General features: G+C 39.6%; 1 protein-coding gene across 1 annotated transcript in view; it reads left to right on the top strand.

Annotated features, from left to right (window-relative positions):
- LOC105627574 overlaps positions 1-18,127 on the top strand; it is a 75,273-nt gene that overhangs the window by 16,110 nt on the left and 41,036 nt on the right. Inside the window, exon 2 of the mRNA XM_012208855.1 lies at positions 4,183-4,384. Within this exon, the coding sequence (XP_012064245.1) occupies positions 4,183-4,384 (202 nt within the window). The remainder of the gene's footprint in view (positions 1-4,182; positions 4,385-18,127) is intronic.

Here is an 18,127-nt window from a genome sequence, read left to right on the forward strand (position 1 = left end):
GTACGTCCGGTACGGACGGTAAAACCGTAACGGTTAAACGTTAAATTAAAGTTAGTAGTCTACTCTTACTCTAGTCGCGTATATATATATATATATATATATATATATATATATAGGTGTACGCTCCAGAGCGCAGAATGACTCACGAATGTCCCAACTATTGTGCGCCTACGCAAAGCAAAGCGCATGACATACTGCTAAGTCAGTCCTGTTAACATTGTACAAAGGTACAATGTTAAAATATCTGAGTACAGTTATTTGAATAATAAAATGGCTAGATACAGATAACGATACATACTACACCGGTTCTATTCTGTTTAGCGGCAGTATAATGTTCTATATCTTCCTGCCATCCTCTTTTTCTCTTCGTTCCTCGCTTAGATTCTCTGATATACGCGTGTTTGATACTGCATTTTTTTAAATGCAGCTACACTGAGAAAAAAATATAGTCAATTTTGTAATAAATATTTAGTTCAATACTGCCAACTAAACATTTACTTATAGTAAATAAATATTTATTGAATAAAACGATTGTTAAATCTCAAATTAATGGTTCTTATATCAAATAAAGATCTCCAATAAATACTTAGTTGTTAATATTCAATTACTACAAAATATAATTACTTTAGAATAGTAATTAGAAAGTAAACCACAAATTAGACAAACGTGAAAAACGATACTTAGATATTTAATCCATAATAGATAAAAGACTTTCGTTAACTATGGGTGCACAAGACGGAAAGATGGGAAAAATCGAGTCTTAGGTCAAGGTTAAGAGCTCGCACTCCGTAGAAAGTATAATGATCGAGCATACGCGAGAGATTGCTCGCCAGAGATCAGATATCAGAATCATAAATGCCAGCTGGCGAATATATGCTTAATTTAAAAGTCGGTTCAGCTCCATTTATCCGCGGTATAATATTATAATAACTTATTATAATATTATAACAAGTCGACATAAATTTTCAAGGAACACATAATAAATGTCAAATTACGAATAAAATTTGAATTTGGGATCTTAATATATGTAGATAACGTTATCATCATTTGCTCTTGATTTGCATTGATTTGATTTGCAATGTAATAAAATTATGATTACGCTAACTTAATAAATTAAGATTTTAATATTTCTGCTTTTATATGTTGTCCGCAAGTTTCGCGCTAATCATAAGATTCTAATATTTCTGCTTCTATAAGTGTTGTTCACAAGTTTTGCGGACAACATATAAAGCAGAAATATTAGAATCTTATGATTAGCGCATCTGAACACGTCGTTAACTGCTAAGTGGAACTGCTAGTGTAGCTCACTCCATCTTATTTACGATTTCATCGTGCCACCTGCGACAGAGATTACGTCTTCTGAACAGGTTTTCATACTGCATTTGCAGCGATGTTCGCCGCTGTAGATCGCTGAAAGTCTAGTCGCACGTAGAAAAGGAATCTCATTGCCTTTGTTGGAGTGCATCGGGGAAAGAGATCGCGGAGAGAGGAAGGATGCTTGAGAGTCGAGATTATACATCAGATTCAACGCGCCGACGGGCGACATCGTTGCTGATGCCACTTGAGCTAGAATCGTATCTAAATGTACCTCGTATATCAGAAATCGAACCGTTCCCCGCGGCGTGTGTTCCGGGAACAGTTTACATACGTCATTTCGTGAGATGGCCGCATCCAGAATGGAGCATCGCACGCCGCTCTACTCTGTCGCAGATGCGCAACGACCATTTCTCGTACCTGGCGACATCGCGACAAGCCGCATGTGGAAATTTTCTTTGACTTTCCGCCGCCGCCTTACGAGCGGACTCATGGGACGTTTCGAGTATTTATGATAGGAATACAAGATGCAACGAAAGATCCACGGAGCAGATGAAACGTTAAGTTTGTGTTATGGTGCGTTATCAAGGCGTTCTCTGTTCCTGTCGACAACGAATCTATGAAAGGGTCCGTAATTTATGATCATCATTGTAATGAAAGTCCCTGGATGTCCCTGGATGCAACAAATCGTTCTCTCATAAGTATGAATATGTTTACTCAAGTCGAAAGTATTACCACAATGTGTTACGCGGAATATCAGTGTTGAATATCATCTTGGCCACGTTTCATTGGTATATTTATTGTAATAAACTAAAACCCTGTAGTTCTTCATTACGATTGCGCTGGCGTGAAAATTGAAGTAACGGTGTACGTTTCTTAGTTATTATATCAATATAGTCGATAGATGCTTGTTCGCCATCAATTCCCTTTGAGTTTCGATTGACGATCAGAAGCAAATTTATGTACGAGCTGCAGATAACTATTTTCTCAAGGCGTGAATTTATACGGTACGTGATATACGTACCATGCATTTTTCAAGATAAAAATGAATGATGTAAAAGTTAGATGGTTAAACGGACAATGAAAAACATGAAACGACACTATTGTCCACTTCCCACGGATCGGATATAACAAACGCGTTCCACGTAAAACGACGGAATTGATCTGTACTGGAGAGTGCTTGTTCCAGCGTTCACGTATACTAGTTTGCGTATACCACTTCGCGGTAATCGGTAAATTGCGCTTCGTGTCGATCGAAATAACGATTTCGCGCTTTTCTAATTGGCCCCGAACAGAGGTCACAAATCATATCTCGAAGCGCGAAGGTTCGCGGTTATACATGCGCTCGAGCGAGAATCCTTTTTGCTCCTTCCACCATTACTCTGTTATTATCCCGTCCTTCCAATCCCCTCTTTTCTTCCCCTTTGCATCCCTCCTTTGCGTCCCTTGCTTTCCTTATTTTAACGGATTCCAAGCCGCGGATGTAGGTACTAAAGAGTTATCGGAGGATGAAAAGGAACAGGAAGAAGGAAGCGTGAGAGGCGAGATGAGTAGACGGGAAGTTAAACAAAACATTTCGGATGAAGTTCTACGAGAGGTATTTAAAACTTGATTCCGTACGCCATTATCACATAATGTGGTAGTATTATAAGAAGTAAATGGTATCCGTCTGTACTGCGTGTGAGCTCCCCGGAAGTGGGCATTCATAACCGTGGTGCGTACGTCTCAGTCCATAATAAGTAACGTCTTCCTACAATTTGAATCTTCATGGGTAATTCGACCGCGGTTGACCGCCGTAAAGAATGCGTCTATGTCGCGGTCGCAACTTCAATCATAATCTCGCGTAGTCACTGTTAAAACGGGCAACGACATTAGCTTGCATGCCTTCGTAAGGCGTGACCTGCTGATGACAGGTAATTGAATATCTTTAGCGCCTCTTTGAAGATCGACGTGCCGCGACTTGATCCGCATCTTGCTTGAGAAACTCTTCCTTCGTATATTCCTTCTCTATGATCCTCCTTCGCAAGTATTCCTCATCATTTTAATGATTTATTATATCTTCCTCGAAATTCTTTTATTTTCGCTGTCTGTCAAACACATTTTTTTAAAATAATTAAATTGAGTTTGGTTCTGAATTGTTATAAATGCCAATAGGTGTAAAATATTTTTATTCTAAAATATTTTGTTAGACTTTTTATTATTACTGTATCTTTCATTTCTCTTATCATTTTATTCTACCTGTTTTCCTATCTCTTTTCCTTTTTTCCTCATGCCCAGCTTCAAGCAAGTTTTCCATGAGTCACGATCGAAGCTCCCGTCACATAACGGAGATTAATTACGATTTAGCAAAGAGCGGATGACGTATGATGAGACGTGGGCGGAGTGCCTACTTCGTCGCTTATCGTGACGTGGGCCAATAACCGAGGAAGAACGTGGTACTCGTGGCGGCGAGTGATAAACGCGTTGATTTATCAAAATTGTAATCTAACTCAACAACGTCTATAGATTATCGCAATTGCACGTATCACGTGGGTAACATAACTGTATACGCAACTTTACAACTTATAAAGACCCATATAAAGCTCCATTATTGAAATAATATGGAAAACTGCATGCGATTTTTAAAACAAATAAACAATATTACGTTTGATGAATGTATACGCAAACTTTTAATATAATTACAATAATATGAACAATTTTAATTACGTGACTATTAAATTAATAGTCACAGATTAATCAAATAAGCTGTATTGGAAAATAATAATTTTTTTTTAAATACGATCACGTGCTGAAGGCGTATAAAATATTATTAACGCAGCAGTATCTCAAATCTTTTCGCAATTAATTTGAAATCGTTTCTGTTTTCAGGCGCACTGTCACAATCCCAATTCCCCGTGTTTACGATTTATGCCCAGAAGAGTTGTCTGGCAGTGAAGCCCTGCGAACGAGCTTGGTGCATCGATAGAGTGCAGGGACACCGCCTTCAGGGTCACGCACGCAGAACCATGACCGCCTCCTCGAGACAGCATTGCCTCGAGCTCTGCCTGGGCGAACGAGACTTCCTGTGCCGGTGAGTACCGATGCAGAGTATTTTCCTCTTACGTAGAACTGTCCGATTGCTCGTTTTCCACCGACCTGCTTTTCTATCCGCTTCATCGCGGATACGATGTCCGTGGAGTAGGACGAACTCGCTTCGTAATATTCGTCGCGAATCGGTACGCAGAGGGAACGCCGACTCGAGTAGCTTTCGAGGAGCGTACGCTCCAATGCATTTTCCAGTTATTGGATTCTTGGACCAGCTAGAGGACGTTACACTACGCTCTTATACACTCACGAGTGTTTCTCAGATAAGAACAGTACGCCGTTGGGACGTGAAAGAAAACGACGAAGAATAGCAAGCGTTAGAAAGGGTCAATCTAACTCACGTTAAAATTGCTCTGTTTATCGCCATGTATTGCAGAAAAGACGTTTTCAAGACGAGCTTTTTCTATTGTATAAGTGAGAATAAGGCGTCAAATAATCTTGTGAGTTTTATTACATCGAAAATACGAAAGAAAAAGATATTCTATATAATACATTTATTTGACAATAATTAGTAAATGCATACGTTTTTTGTATGTGATATAATTCAAAATTAATTAAATTCTACGTGAAGATTATTTTTGAATATTTTTGTTTTATTGCCAAACAATTAATATAATAATGAATAATAAGCAGAAAAGAATAATTTTGAAAAATTCATATATACTATAAAGGTTTCTTGCCTATTTGAGTTATATAAGTACGTATATTTGTCACACTGTAGTGCGAACATATTGTGAATGCTCGATGAATAGAAATTTTTCGGTATTATCAATCTACACAAGATATAAAGTATAATAAAACGTTTTCATCGTAATGGAAATAACGATACTCGTATTATTACGTTTGTTCTGATGAATGCACGGTATTATACATTATACTATACCACGGACATTGGTTGTTAGTTATCGTAATATCATAACGATCGAATGAAAATTTTATTGTCAAGGAATTTGAATTTTAATTGTCAATACATTCAGGACTTAAAATAATGAGTACAAAACAACTGTATTACGTTAATGGGACAGATAATTTCTTCATTAATGTCAAATAAAACGATGCGTTATACACGAATATCTTACAATGTAATAATATTGATTTATCTTGCTTACATCTCGCAATCATATTTTCAAATTTATAAACTATTCTCACCGTCTAACGATTCAGAGGAGGTCAACGATAAAATGCAATATGCGACTTTAGCGGCTAACGAATTAGATGATCGCCGTCGTTTTACGAATATAGGTGCCGCATCGATGGACGTGTCCTTGTTGGAAATCACGTGCGTTGTCGCATTGATCTTATTTAGTATAATACATAACCAGATGCAATAATGCGTACCGCGGCGTCCTTATTGCACGCGCTTATAAATAATACAGTTCCGCATGGATCATGATCGCAGTTCCTACGTTTATGTAGGTGGTATCCGAAGCATAATGACCGATACTTTCATTATTCCTACAACGAAAGCGAGGAGAACGAGTATGTAAGGGAAGCTCGCGGGGAAAAGAAAATAAAAATATGAAATGGCATAGACATCGAAGTTGATTTACGACACGATTATATTGCATTTTAAATGCTCTCTTTTACAGTGTCGCTGGCAAGTGCTCTTCTGATCGCAAGATATTATATAAACTGCTTCGTTCGCTCATATACACATTATGCATGTGAAAATCGCGCGAAAATGGCGTATCCGTCGCGATGGGACAGGACAAGGGAGATCGTGTATGGTTTTCATGCGTCCTAATTATACGGTATTACGCTCTTCTAATTATCAGGTTTATTCGTATGAAATTTACAAATATTGTTTCACATTAAACACGCACGTTTCGCATTCCCTTTGATACACAAGTTGAGCGTATCGGCACGCGCATATTGCCCAATGCTACATTCTCGTCTTTTCCAATCTGTACGAGAAGGTGTTTTTATGCGCGCATCGTTATTGCCAATTCTCTTTCTCCGATCGTTATCGCCGGTACAAGTAAGCGTCTAGACAAGAATGATTTCTCTGCCGCGATCAACCGTTAGACACTTAAGGATTTTTCTCATGGAAGTAGTGATTATCGATCCGATAGCTTTTCTACAATTCGTATGTTGATTTATATGCTAATCCGTATAGTCCATCTATCAATTAAAGCGCACTTGATCTGTAATTACATTCACCTTTGAAATGTGATTTTTTTCACGTATCACATTCAGCGTATTTTTCCTCGCTTTAAAGCTCACGCGCGCTCTTTGAATGCGCTAAGCATTTTAAACGTGACACGTGCTCGATGCAATAACAAGTAGAAAAATGTACCTTTTTTCCTGGCTCAAGTTAAACTACAAACTATCGATTTTACTACGTTAAAATTACGCCGGTTAAATGTTCTTATATTTTATACTCTAATATAATTTTATTTCTCAAATATTTTCCTCAATTATACAAAAAAAATTATTTTCTATCGCGTCAATTAGCCGCCAAAACATTAATAAATTTGAATAGGTTAGTTGTGAGAAACGTCAGAGTATCAGACATTTTTCATTGACCAAGCATGCGGAAGACGATGGCATGGGTCGGCGCGGCGCGTCTTCCGATTTCGATAGAGCTTGGTGTTGCGCATTTATGCGGTATCACGCCGACGCGTCAAGGTTCGCGTCCGTGAGGCAAGCGTGCCGGGTGAATGTGCACGTGCACACCTTGAAAGCCTCCAAAGCGAAAGGTCTCTGCCAGCTGGTCTCTCGCGAACGACCCCTAGAGCTGTACCTTGGCTTCGACCCGAGACAGGGTCGAGAGGTTCTCGGCCAGGCGGAACCGTATCAAATGTGGCATAGCTACGCGTTTTCTAGACCTCCAGTGTTTGAAGAAACTTTGGAAAAGAGAGCACCGGTGTGAATATATGCATGAACGACCGAACTGCTGAAGCAAATTTCTTGAACAAACGCACCTCTTTGCGTTTTCCGAGGAGGGTACAGACATAATCCCCTTAATCTCCGAAGAAATGAAACGTGGCGTTAGGAAGAAGGCAGCAAACTAAAAACTTTGCTTATCGTAGCGATTTTCCACGGAGATGATAGACGGAAAATATAATTGCAATTACGCTGTTTAAAACGATTAATATGCGAGAAGCATATCGAGTAACGTGCGCCATGTGGAATTCGGTCAAATAATTAGCGTTAATTTATTTCGGGACGATTTATTGTGAGCTGTATACAACGTTAATATTAATTGGCATTGCAAATTGAATAGAGGAATAATAATTATTTGATATACGCTCGCTCGCCACCGAAGGCTGTTTAATCGCGAGCATCCGTATTCATAAACACCGCGGAATAATTCGATACGAGAACTCACAGCGATATCGACTAAAATCATATAAATCGACGGATCGCTATCGAGCCGAGGCGATCGGCAGAAACATGTACGCGGCTAGGTCGCATGGCAAAGAGGAAACAACAATGAAACATTTATCCATGAGATAATGCACGACGAGATAATGCACGGATTCAGAGATCATTGAGCGAATAAAGGCGCATCCTTAGGGTTCGCATAATCTTTCCTAACCCGGCTAACTCTGAGAGGTCAACGATGTGTAGCGGCAGAAACATTTAGGAAATTACATAAATATATATACTTTGTCGTTCAAAAAAAAGTCTAAACGATAAGGAAGCGAAAAGGTGACTCAGCGCGTTTTTCGAAATCAACTCGAAAGAAAACACAGGAAGGAAGTTAACTATTTCATTAAATGTAGATAAATCTCTGCTTCGCGTTCTCCCCGGCCGGTCACAATTGTTCACTGTTCATGGATAATCAAGAGAATCCGTGGTATTATGTTATTGCGCAACAATACGCGCGTGTGATCGCGAGGGTTAGCTCCAGACGTGATGCTCCGGTTGTCTCGCACGAAGCCAGACCTCCGCTCGCTCAAGAAGCGCCGATGAAGATTGTATTAACATTCTATGGGAACAGTATTCCCTCGGTACAATCGCCTGATTAGACATTGTCGGCGTTTGGCGGCGGAATTCTTTTGCGGGAACTCCTTGATTTCCAACGAAGGCGCTTCATCACGCGGGAAGATCCTCGCTCGTTGAGAATATTGAAAGTTATTATGTTACAATCTTTTTTTTAAGACATACATGCATGACGTTAATATGGATTAATACCCCTTTAATGACTGCGTATCATTAACAAACATCAAACTTTCTTTCTGTGATTTTTTTTATTTTCAAAATTGTCTTTTGTAACGGTTATGTTTTTTCTTCTCAATAATTATTTGAAATTTCTATCGTTAATCTGAGTGTAGAATTTAACTGATAACTTTTTGACACTCTTTATTCGATAAGTTTTTCGAAAATTAAATGCTTCAGTTCTTTCATTTATGGAAATTTTCGTTAAGTATTTTAAATTTGAAATATCTTCCAAATATATATTGCTTGTACGATTATCGCAACGGAAGAAATCTCTCAGAGGTAACCAAAGTATAAAAATGATACAATCGAAGGTCTGTCGCGGAAGTAGATATAATACGTGTATATTTCTTTTGTCCAATGCATTGGTGATTTGTTGCGAGCAAATAGTAAAGACTGAGCGCATCTCGAGTGATGTGCTCCAGATGAGTATTCGAGAGTACCGCGTTCGGAGCGTAGAGAAGAGAATAGAAAGAATGAAGAAAGACGAGATGGGGTGCGAGGAAGGAAGAGACTGAGATCGTTGTGCACGCTTACGACCGTTGGGACTAGTCGGGGCGATCGATCAAACGCGAATCGGTCGTTCGAGAATCGTTTCTGCTGCTACAGGGGGCTCAGACCTAGGCGATGGCTGTTCACGAGAGATAGATTATTACTGCCGGTACGCCGTATCGGCGTTCCTTGTTACCGGGTAATGAGTTTATTGTTTAAGAATCACGCCAGAGTTACATGTGCTGCAATCAATTACAATAATGTAATATAATCGTAGCAAGGTCCCGTGGCGTGCGGTGTATAATGAGGTCTTCTCTCCCTAATGAGAGTATTGGTTCACGAGAGGTGGCCGCGTAGTCTAAGCACGTACGGCCATGTACTCGAGTAACGCGCATGTAAGTACAGTAAGATGTACATACGATACACACGCTGATCTCGTATGCACATCCATATACCTTCGTGCGCGTATGCATACATGCGTACGTGCGGATGTACGTGCGTGCATGCGTCGATGCGTGCGTGCGTACGTGCGTCCGTGTGCGCGTAAGGCGAGACGAAATAAAATTAGAAGAGAACGGAAACATTCGCGCCAACTTTCGCCTTGTGCGAGCGCGAGTTGTAAATCTCGGAGAAAAGTTTAACCGGGGATATTCAAGCGCCTAGATAAAAACTTGCAGAAAGTTTGCGACGAAAAATTCGAATCCTACGTCGGTGGCAGCGAAGGCTCCCGGAAATCATTAATCTGGTGTGTCACATCGGACATTGCTTGAACGAAGAATTCCGGAAACGGCAGACACGAAATTCCTTTTATCCCAGGGGTTAGCTTGACGATCCGGGAATTCAGAAAATTTGCATTGCTGATAATTGTAGAAGACTCTTAAGACGCTATGACGCCTTGCCGTGAATTGTGTCAAATTGATCGCACTCGGGTGTTTCTAAGTAGTTGATATTCCCTGATATTATTACGTGAAGTCTTTGACACGTAAAATTCGTAGATTTGCACGTTCGTTCTTTGACATCTCCTTTATTTAATTCTACGAACGACTGCGAAAGCCAAAGCTGATGAGAAGAAGAGCACTTACGCACCATGACTGCGTCGAAGTGGCGAGCGACAAACTTCCTGTAAAAAATTAACGTTTTGAAACGGAAGGACGTTGAGGGCACTACAGCGTGAATGAGGCCGGCTCTGGCTTTTGTCCCACAAAGTCGAGTATCACGAGCGAGATTCGTTGGAAAGGGCGGTTCCAGCAAGGAAAGTATGTACGGAATGCATGATGCAAAACAGTTAAGATAACCAGAGTATTTTTACTCCCGAAAAAATACGTTATTATCACGCGTGTTACGATTATGATATAAGAATTAATCAAGATAGTGATTAATTATGCAAATCATTCAGTATGATGTGCGTCTGTTAATAACTTATACTTAAAAACTTGTTTCGCATTATATTAATTGATTAAAATAAATTTTGAACGATTAATTCTCGTATTAATTCTCGTATTTGACATAAAAGAAAAGATTAAAAATCAGAAATGTCATAAATTTCGAACAGTCATTAAAATGTTATTTTCTCCGCGTTTAAATTTTTTTACTTTGAATCTATATATTAAATAATTTTATTATAATGTAATTTATTAGTTACTGGCAAAAATAAAAATTTATTGTAAAGTAATAGGACATATTCACTGATTTTTATCAATACCATTACAATAAAATTTTACTCGAAGTAAAAACAAAGTATTTTTGTTCAAATGAAATTCTGTTCTCGCTGGGATTTTTCCATTGTATGTTTTATATTTTATTGTGGCCTAAAAAATGGCTATTGAAAAAACAATCTGACTATAGTTATTCACATACATACCGTTTTGGAAAGAAAATCATGAAAAAAGTATTGAGAAAATTTGATATATAGAAAAATCATACACCAGTTATATAATTTAATAATTTTCATCTATAATACTCAGGCTTTTATATTATTCAAATTGAAATTATATATTATATATCAAACCATATATAATTCGTTAAATTGAAATAATAATAAAGTGCGCCAAATTAATTTAATTTCGCAACTGTAAAACGCAACTGTCTATCACAATGCGTTGAACATTATTTCTTCTAATACTATCATTTCTCCAAATAATCTCCTCGGCGCATTAAGCACTATTACCGTTTCCTCGACAACAAACACTACTTCTCTACTGCGATTTCACTTTGTTACATTAGAAAACAAGTCCCTCTTCCTGTGCGCTTAGTCGTGCACTTAACGTTAGGAACGCTGCCCGATGTAACCAACACCGACACGTCCAATTATAAGTGCGAAATTCATTGTTCGAGGGTCCGTGCAAGCGTACCGTGTAGTTCGTCCTACTCACGCGCTTGAAAGACTGCCAACAGGCGAGACACGCTGTGGTAGCATGTACCAGCGGGCTACTTAGAGCAGCAACAATCTCGAAGTCGAAACACTCCCACGAGAAATCTTCGACGATCGTACAGCGAAAAGAGCATTGGAGGAAAGTAACCACAAAAGAGCAAAGAGGACATTGGCACGTTGAAGAAAATTGGAGAAAGAAAGAGGGAGAGTCACAAAGTAATTTGATAGAACTCCCTCCCGGCAGCAAAAACAGAACAATGTTTATAGAGCTATATAGATACAGAAACGGCAAGATCCTAAAAAGAAGAAGAAGAAGAAGAAAAAGAAGAAGTATTAAGAGAATAATATTTCATTCTGTCCATTGACACACTAAAGATTGTAAAGCGGAGACAGAAATTTATTAATTATAAAAGAACACATGTGTCGCTGATAATGTTCGTAGGAATGATCTCATCGCAGTATGTCCCACGACGCTACTTGTTAGAAGATATGCTAGCCATAAATTCACAGAACACACCATTTAATGTCACGTCACGCATTAACAGTCGTAACTTGGTCTTCCTATTGTATTCAGTGCCTCTCCGGTTGTCACATGACTGTACTTCGCGATGAACAGTAAATGGGTCCCTATAGTATCCGCTAACGTGTACTGCAAGTACATACCGCAATTTGCTTCAACTGCGGATAATCCTGATGATTACGGACTAGAATTTGACGTATCCTTAATTTTCATGTGGTGACTTCAGTATTCGCGCGTTTCTTTATAATATCTCGCGCTACAGTTTTTGCTTGTATTATCGTGAGTCGTTACGTGAATAGCTGCGTGACTAGATGCGGTCGCTGATGAAAAATACAGTCGCAAACTTGATTGCGAATTCGAGGAATGGTATGCTTCTTAAAGAGAAACATCTGATGACATCGTTGACATGTGCAGCAGAAGTCTGGTAACGAAGTTCAAAAGGATCGAATGAGGAAAGTTAAAAAAAAATAGGTTAATCGAGGTGGGGGCAGAGAATGTACAGAAAGAGTGATAGACGATCAGAACAGTATTACCGATAAGGTGCTAATAATAATTAAAGATGACTTTATAATGTGCAATGATACTTCCATTTGCCGCACAGTGAACAATTATCATCAGCTGAAATAATTCGTGGATATTATTTTTCGCAGTTACCCTCCGGGATGTGCAGATACATATCTACACTGGGAAAAAAAAATTGTTAACTTGACTAAATGCATTTAATTCGTAATGATTATTTAGTTCAAATATTTAGATTAATAAAATTTTGTATTTAAAACATGTTATTTGTCTGAATTAACAAATATTTGTTTGCCACAACCATGACTACTACATTTAGTTGAATCAACTAATATTTTTTTGAAAGCAACTTTTTTCTCAGTGTAAATATAGGAAAATTGTATAAAAAAACATGAAGCTGAGACAGACAGAGAGAGGAAAGCCTGCATGAAATTCATGTTTACTTGGAGCTTCGACAAGTGAAAAAGTCACAACATGTGATACGATAATTGCGACGGGAAGAGGAACCGCGGAAAAAGGCAAATTATTGCCGCATGAAGACCGCCGGTTAAGAAACTGAAGACGCGTAACAAGCTATGCGGTGCAGTTTTCAAGTCCGGAGGTCTCGCGACGAAATAGATAGATAGGTAGGAGCGCGTGTTAGAAAGAAAATGACGGACGTCAGTTGAAGCGATTTGTACGGACCGTAAATAACTAAATAAAATTAATAAAGACGGACAGGTTAGTCAAACAAGATGGATTTTGGCGTTAAGGTGCCGTTGAAAGCGTAAAACGCAAAGAGGCGAGTAAGTTATCCGCGCGTCGCTCAACTGCGAGATGCCAGAGAAAGCAGAAGATAGAGACGAAGTGAAGCATGGAACGGATAAAGCAGCCACCTCCCGCGTGGGTAGTGTACCTCGATGTGAAAAGGTTTTAACGCCGGCGAGCACAAAGCAATCAATCATCCAGCAAAGTTGTTTAATCCCAGCAATAACTTGCGCCACGCCAACACCACGTACGTATCGTGCTATAAGGCCAGCGTAAGCAGCAAGACTTGTTACCGGCGAGAAGGCCGACTGCACGCAAGAAAATTATAAGTTTAGGAAAGACACGCGGAAAATATCCATTTAGCCTACACACGAGTGTATTCTCCTAGTTCATTATCCGACCTAGACATTGTCAATCACACGACAATATGTCGGTCTTTTTTTTTACACAGTAATGACAGATAAATGCGCAGTCTAATATGAGAAAAAATATCTTTGTAAAATAATGTCATCCTATGAATAATCTCATTTACTTAATTGAATAAATAAACGACTAGAAAAGTATGACATTTGGAAATTATGTATTAAGGGCAATCAAATGAAACGTAGCGAATGAAAAAATTCAAATAATAAAATCAATGAACATGTTAATAACCGTGATTAATAAGGCACTTTTTCCATGGTGAAACCAAACGATTCTGTTCATAAAATTCCTTGCGCTATTAATAAAATTCTTGGGATTGAACTCACTCGCAAAGAGCATTTATTACATCAGACTTTCGCTATATATTCGTCGACATTTCATTTAACTGCCCCTAATACATACGTATATACAATATTAAATTAAGATATCAATCAATTAATATTATTTTTATATAATATTAAATCTTGCAAATAATACTCATAGTTATTATTTGTTTTTAATATTTGATAAAAAAAAAGGATAAAAATCATTGCAAGAGCATTGCAAGCGTAAAGTGGAATACGAGTTTAATTCTGGTTGGGTTAAATTATATGAGATGTGTAGGTCGTCATGTTTAATTTTTACTGTCAACTGAGTCGTCACTTTCTTCCGGTAACGCGTTTTTTATCCCAGCAGACATTAATAGCACCCAAGTGCTCACGTTGGCGAATCGTTGAATCATACTGCAGGTTACGTTTCCTCGTATACAGCCGTTCTCCATTACGCCTCGGCGAATTACGTCGGTGGAACGCCTATGAAATCGTTCGAATACCACGTGCCGATAGTGGCTCGACGCTTGGTCGCCCGCGCGCATACATCGCAACGGCACTAACGGCAATCCCGGGGAAAGGGATCTTCCAATGTGCCTAATTAAATCCATTTGCACGAACATGAAGCATGGTATGAATCACATACGCGCGATCATTCTATCCATCACAATTTCGATACGCGACATGTATGTCGTCGACACCATTTTCTAGCAGTCAACATCTCCACATCGCGAAAAAGATTCGATGTTTCTCTTTTCCGCCATACGACTTCTCTCTTGTTTCCTCGCGATCATTTACCGTTGGACACATACTCGATCGTCTTGGGACCGCTTCATTACATTCGATGGGCATTATCGCGAAACCGCAAGGGCATTTTTTTTTATTCTCTCCACTTCCATGCCAAGTACGCAGCTGCGTTGCGTGGTTCCGCACGAGCACTTGCGTAATTATGCGCGAATCGACGTCGAAGTACTCTCGAGCGCACGTCGTCGAGATTCATGTATGCCAACCGTGGATGTTGCGTGTAAGCGAGCCACTCATATCATCGTGCAACATACAGCCAGTGCTGAAACAGACCGGAACGTGTCAGTTCGCTCGGTCAGAGAGTGGTAGCGAATGAGTACGAGAGAAAGGGAGATACAGGGAAGAGAGGAAGAGAGAAAGCGGAATCTGACGCGTACACGCGGTTGGATAATCATCTGAATGCTACGATCCGGTATTGCACGGCCTCCGAGGTTAAATTGCGATCAAGGGCTTAACGGGGCCTTTCCAAGGCCGGTGGAGATACGTGACTGATTTCTACGATTTATTCGCGTTGACAGTATGTCCCCACCGTCCCATTGCTACGTATTATCGATTCCGTCTAGCGGATTCCGCCTATCTTGTATGTTCTGTCGCCTGAGACGGTAAACTTTGAGGTCAGACTCGGATCTTGCAGTCTCATTCCCATAGAAATCCTGAAATGGCTCGCTGCTGTCGTATACTGTTCGACTGTTATGAAAATTGAAACGGGGATTAACTTTACTGTCCGACGGGGAAAAGAGACTTTATAGGGGGATAAGTAATATTGGCGAAAGGGAATATTCGAACTATCGCCGATAGTTTTATTACTCGCCGGCACAGTTTAACAAAGGATCTTTGAGATTTTTTTCTATACTTGGGAAATACAAAAAAGAAATTTGGAATTATTCTTTATTCGTTTATCATAAAGCATTATTACTGCATTAATACGTTTTGCGTATGCGCACACTGTGCAATAATACAATTTTATACTTTGATCCGGAATATCCGAGTTGTTTAAAATAATTTAATTTTAAGAAACTGAATATTTTATAAAATATCACATTAGCTATATAAAGAATATTTAATATTCGTACAACGGAATAGTTAATACAACTGGAAAATTCTCATTTGTAACATAAATTTCAGAAAGATATATTAAAATCAGAAAGACATATTAAATATTTTAATATCGTATTTGGATAGAATATTTAGAAGAAAAAATAGAGAGGAAACATATCCGTTTGTCACAACATATTTTTACGTAGCATTATTATCATACTCCACTTTATTGTAATGCAAATACTACAACGAAATAGTTAATGCAACGGGAAAATTCTCATTCGTATAAATTTATTAAAATAAATATAATAAATATTTTAATATCGTATTTACAGTAAAAAAGATAGATTTGACAAACGTATCCATTTTTCAAAACACACAAAATGAATTCACAAAATAATTTTAGCATTATTACATTAGTATTTTTCACTTTATAAGCAGTACAATGAAATAGTACCTACAACCGGAAAATCCTTATTTGTATCATAAATTTATCAAAATAAATATATTTAATAATTTAATATCGTATTTACAATAAAAAGAATAGATGGGAAATATCTGCACGTTTGCCAAAACATAATGAATTCACAAAATATTTTATGTATCATTACATCATTTCTTATTTTGCAGCGCTAGAAATATTGATAAAAACTTTTAATGCAAAATCGGTCAGATTCTTGTATGTGGAAAATAGAATAACTAGGTGGACCGTGTGCTTTGATGCATAGTTTTTGCGAGTTTTACTACCATTAGAAAGCGAAAGCGTAACTGTCAGAGTCTTCTACTACTACTTCCGTAAGCTGGTGTTTATGAACATTCTCGAAGATTATGTACGCGATCCATCATCGTTTGTTAACGGCTATAAATCACGCCCGATATAGTCGGTCAAGGTTTAGCAAATAGAGTCCTTTTTTAAGGAAATATCAATCGCACGGCGCCAGTATCCTTTCGAATACGATACGTTCGAAGGATTATCATTGGCATTAACATCGCAATTTTCCCGTAGATATCCCGATAGAGCGCTGCGCCATTTGCGGAGGAAATTTATTTCACGACGGTGTAATGGCGCTGGGAATTCGCCATCATGTATTTAAACGCGGCACCTCGCTGCGATGATCTCGTCCTTACCGCGATTGCGGATAACGTACCTAAGGTCGGGGGAAAACCGCCGCGTAAAATTAACGGCACTGGCCGCTCGCATAATCCAACGGACGAATAACGGCGCTAGACCGCGTGGCAATTAGCCCGCGGAAAACACACAAATTTTCCGAACAAATATTCTCTCAACGTGATACCAACTATGGTACCAGCCACGAGTGTGTAACCGCGGCGAACATGGAAGAACCGTAATGCGAGAGGGAGACGAATAAGAGAAGAAGGAAAGTTTACACACCCTTGATGACACCGTTACCTGATGATATTTGTCATTGTACACGATCTACCGTACGATGCAACGAACACATGGCTGGATTTCACGCATACTCATATATTCCTTGACGCGGCACCGCGGGTCATTATAGACATGTACGTACGTACAAAGCGATAAACGCAAGGTCGGCGCGATCGGCGATAATAGTAATCCCTGAGTTTGCGAGTTGGCGCATGAATCCGTCGCGAATCGCCTACACGATGCGTCTACGAGAAAAAAGGAAGGATCGAATGCGCCATGAATCCTCTCCCTCGCAGGCCTATGTGATATCGTCACATAGCAGAGAAGAGTCCACTCGTATCTATTCACACTCGTTAATCCTGGCTGCCCTCGGCATTTGCCGTTCCGCGATCAGTCGCCGATATACAGCGGGCTATATAACGTGATGGCTATCGCCAAGTGTCATCGCGATCATTGCCATATATTCGCGACGCGTCACGAGCGACGTGCAACGGTTCGCCGACCGAATGAGTACTCGCGGCACTGTCCCACTTTCAGAACGTGTTCGTCGTATACCTCGTTAGACAGCCACCCACGTGGTCCGAAATAACCCGTTTCTAGTGGGAGGCGCCGCTTGATGCTAGGGCCGCGATGCAAAGCAGCCTGAGCAAAGCGAGGACGAGCGACCAGGGAAAGGACAGTACGTGGTGGGCATCGGAGAGAGAAGAGAAGGGTCTATCGTGGTAAGCGGCGAGCACATGCCTGTCCGATCCGACATAGCCGGTGAGTACAAGGTGGCATTGGGGATACAGCCGGTCTCTCGATCGCGGTCTCCGATAGCCGCCGCATGACAAGCCCAAGGGATATACGTAAACGGCTGAATCTACCTACCAACCTCTCTACTCTGGACGATGCAAGGAGCCTCTTGTGTCCGTTGTGTCTGGCCGCATTCCCTCATACTCTCTCTCTCTCTC

Source organism: Atta cephalotes, assembly GCF_000143395.1.
Source record: "Atta cephalotes unplaced genomic scaffold scaffold00009, whole genome shotgun sequence".
Classification (NCBI taxonomy): Eukaryota; Metazoa; Arthropoda; class Insecta; order Hymenoptera; family Formicidae; genus Atta; species Atta cephalotes.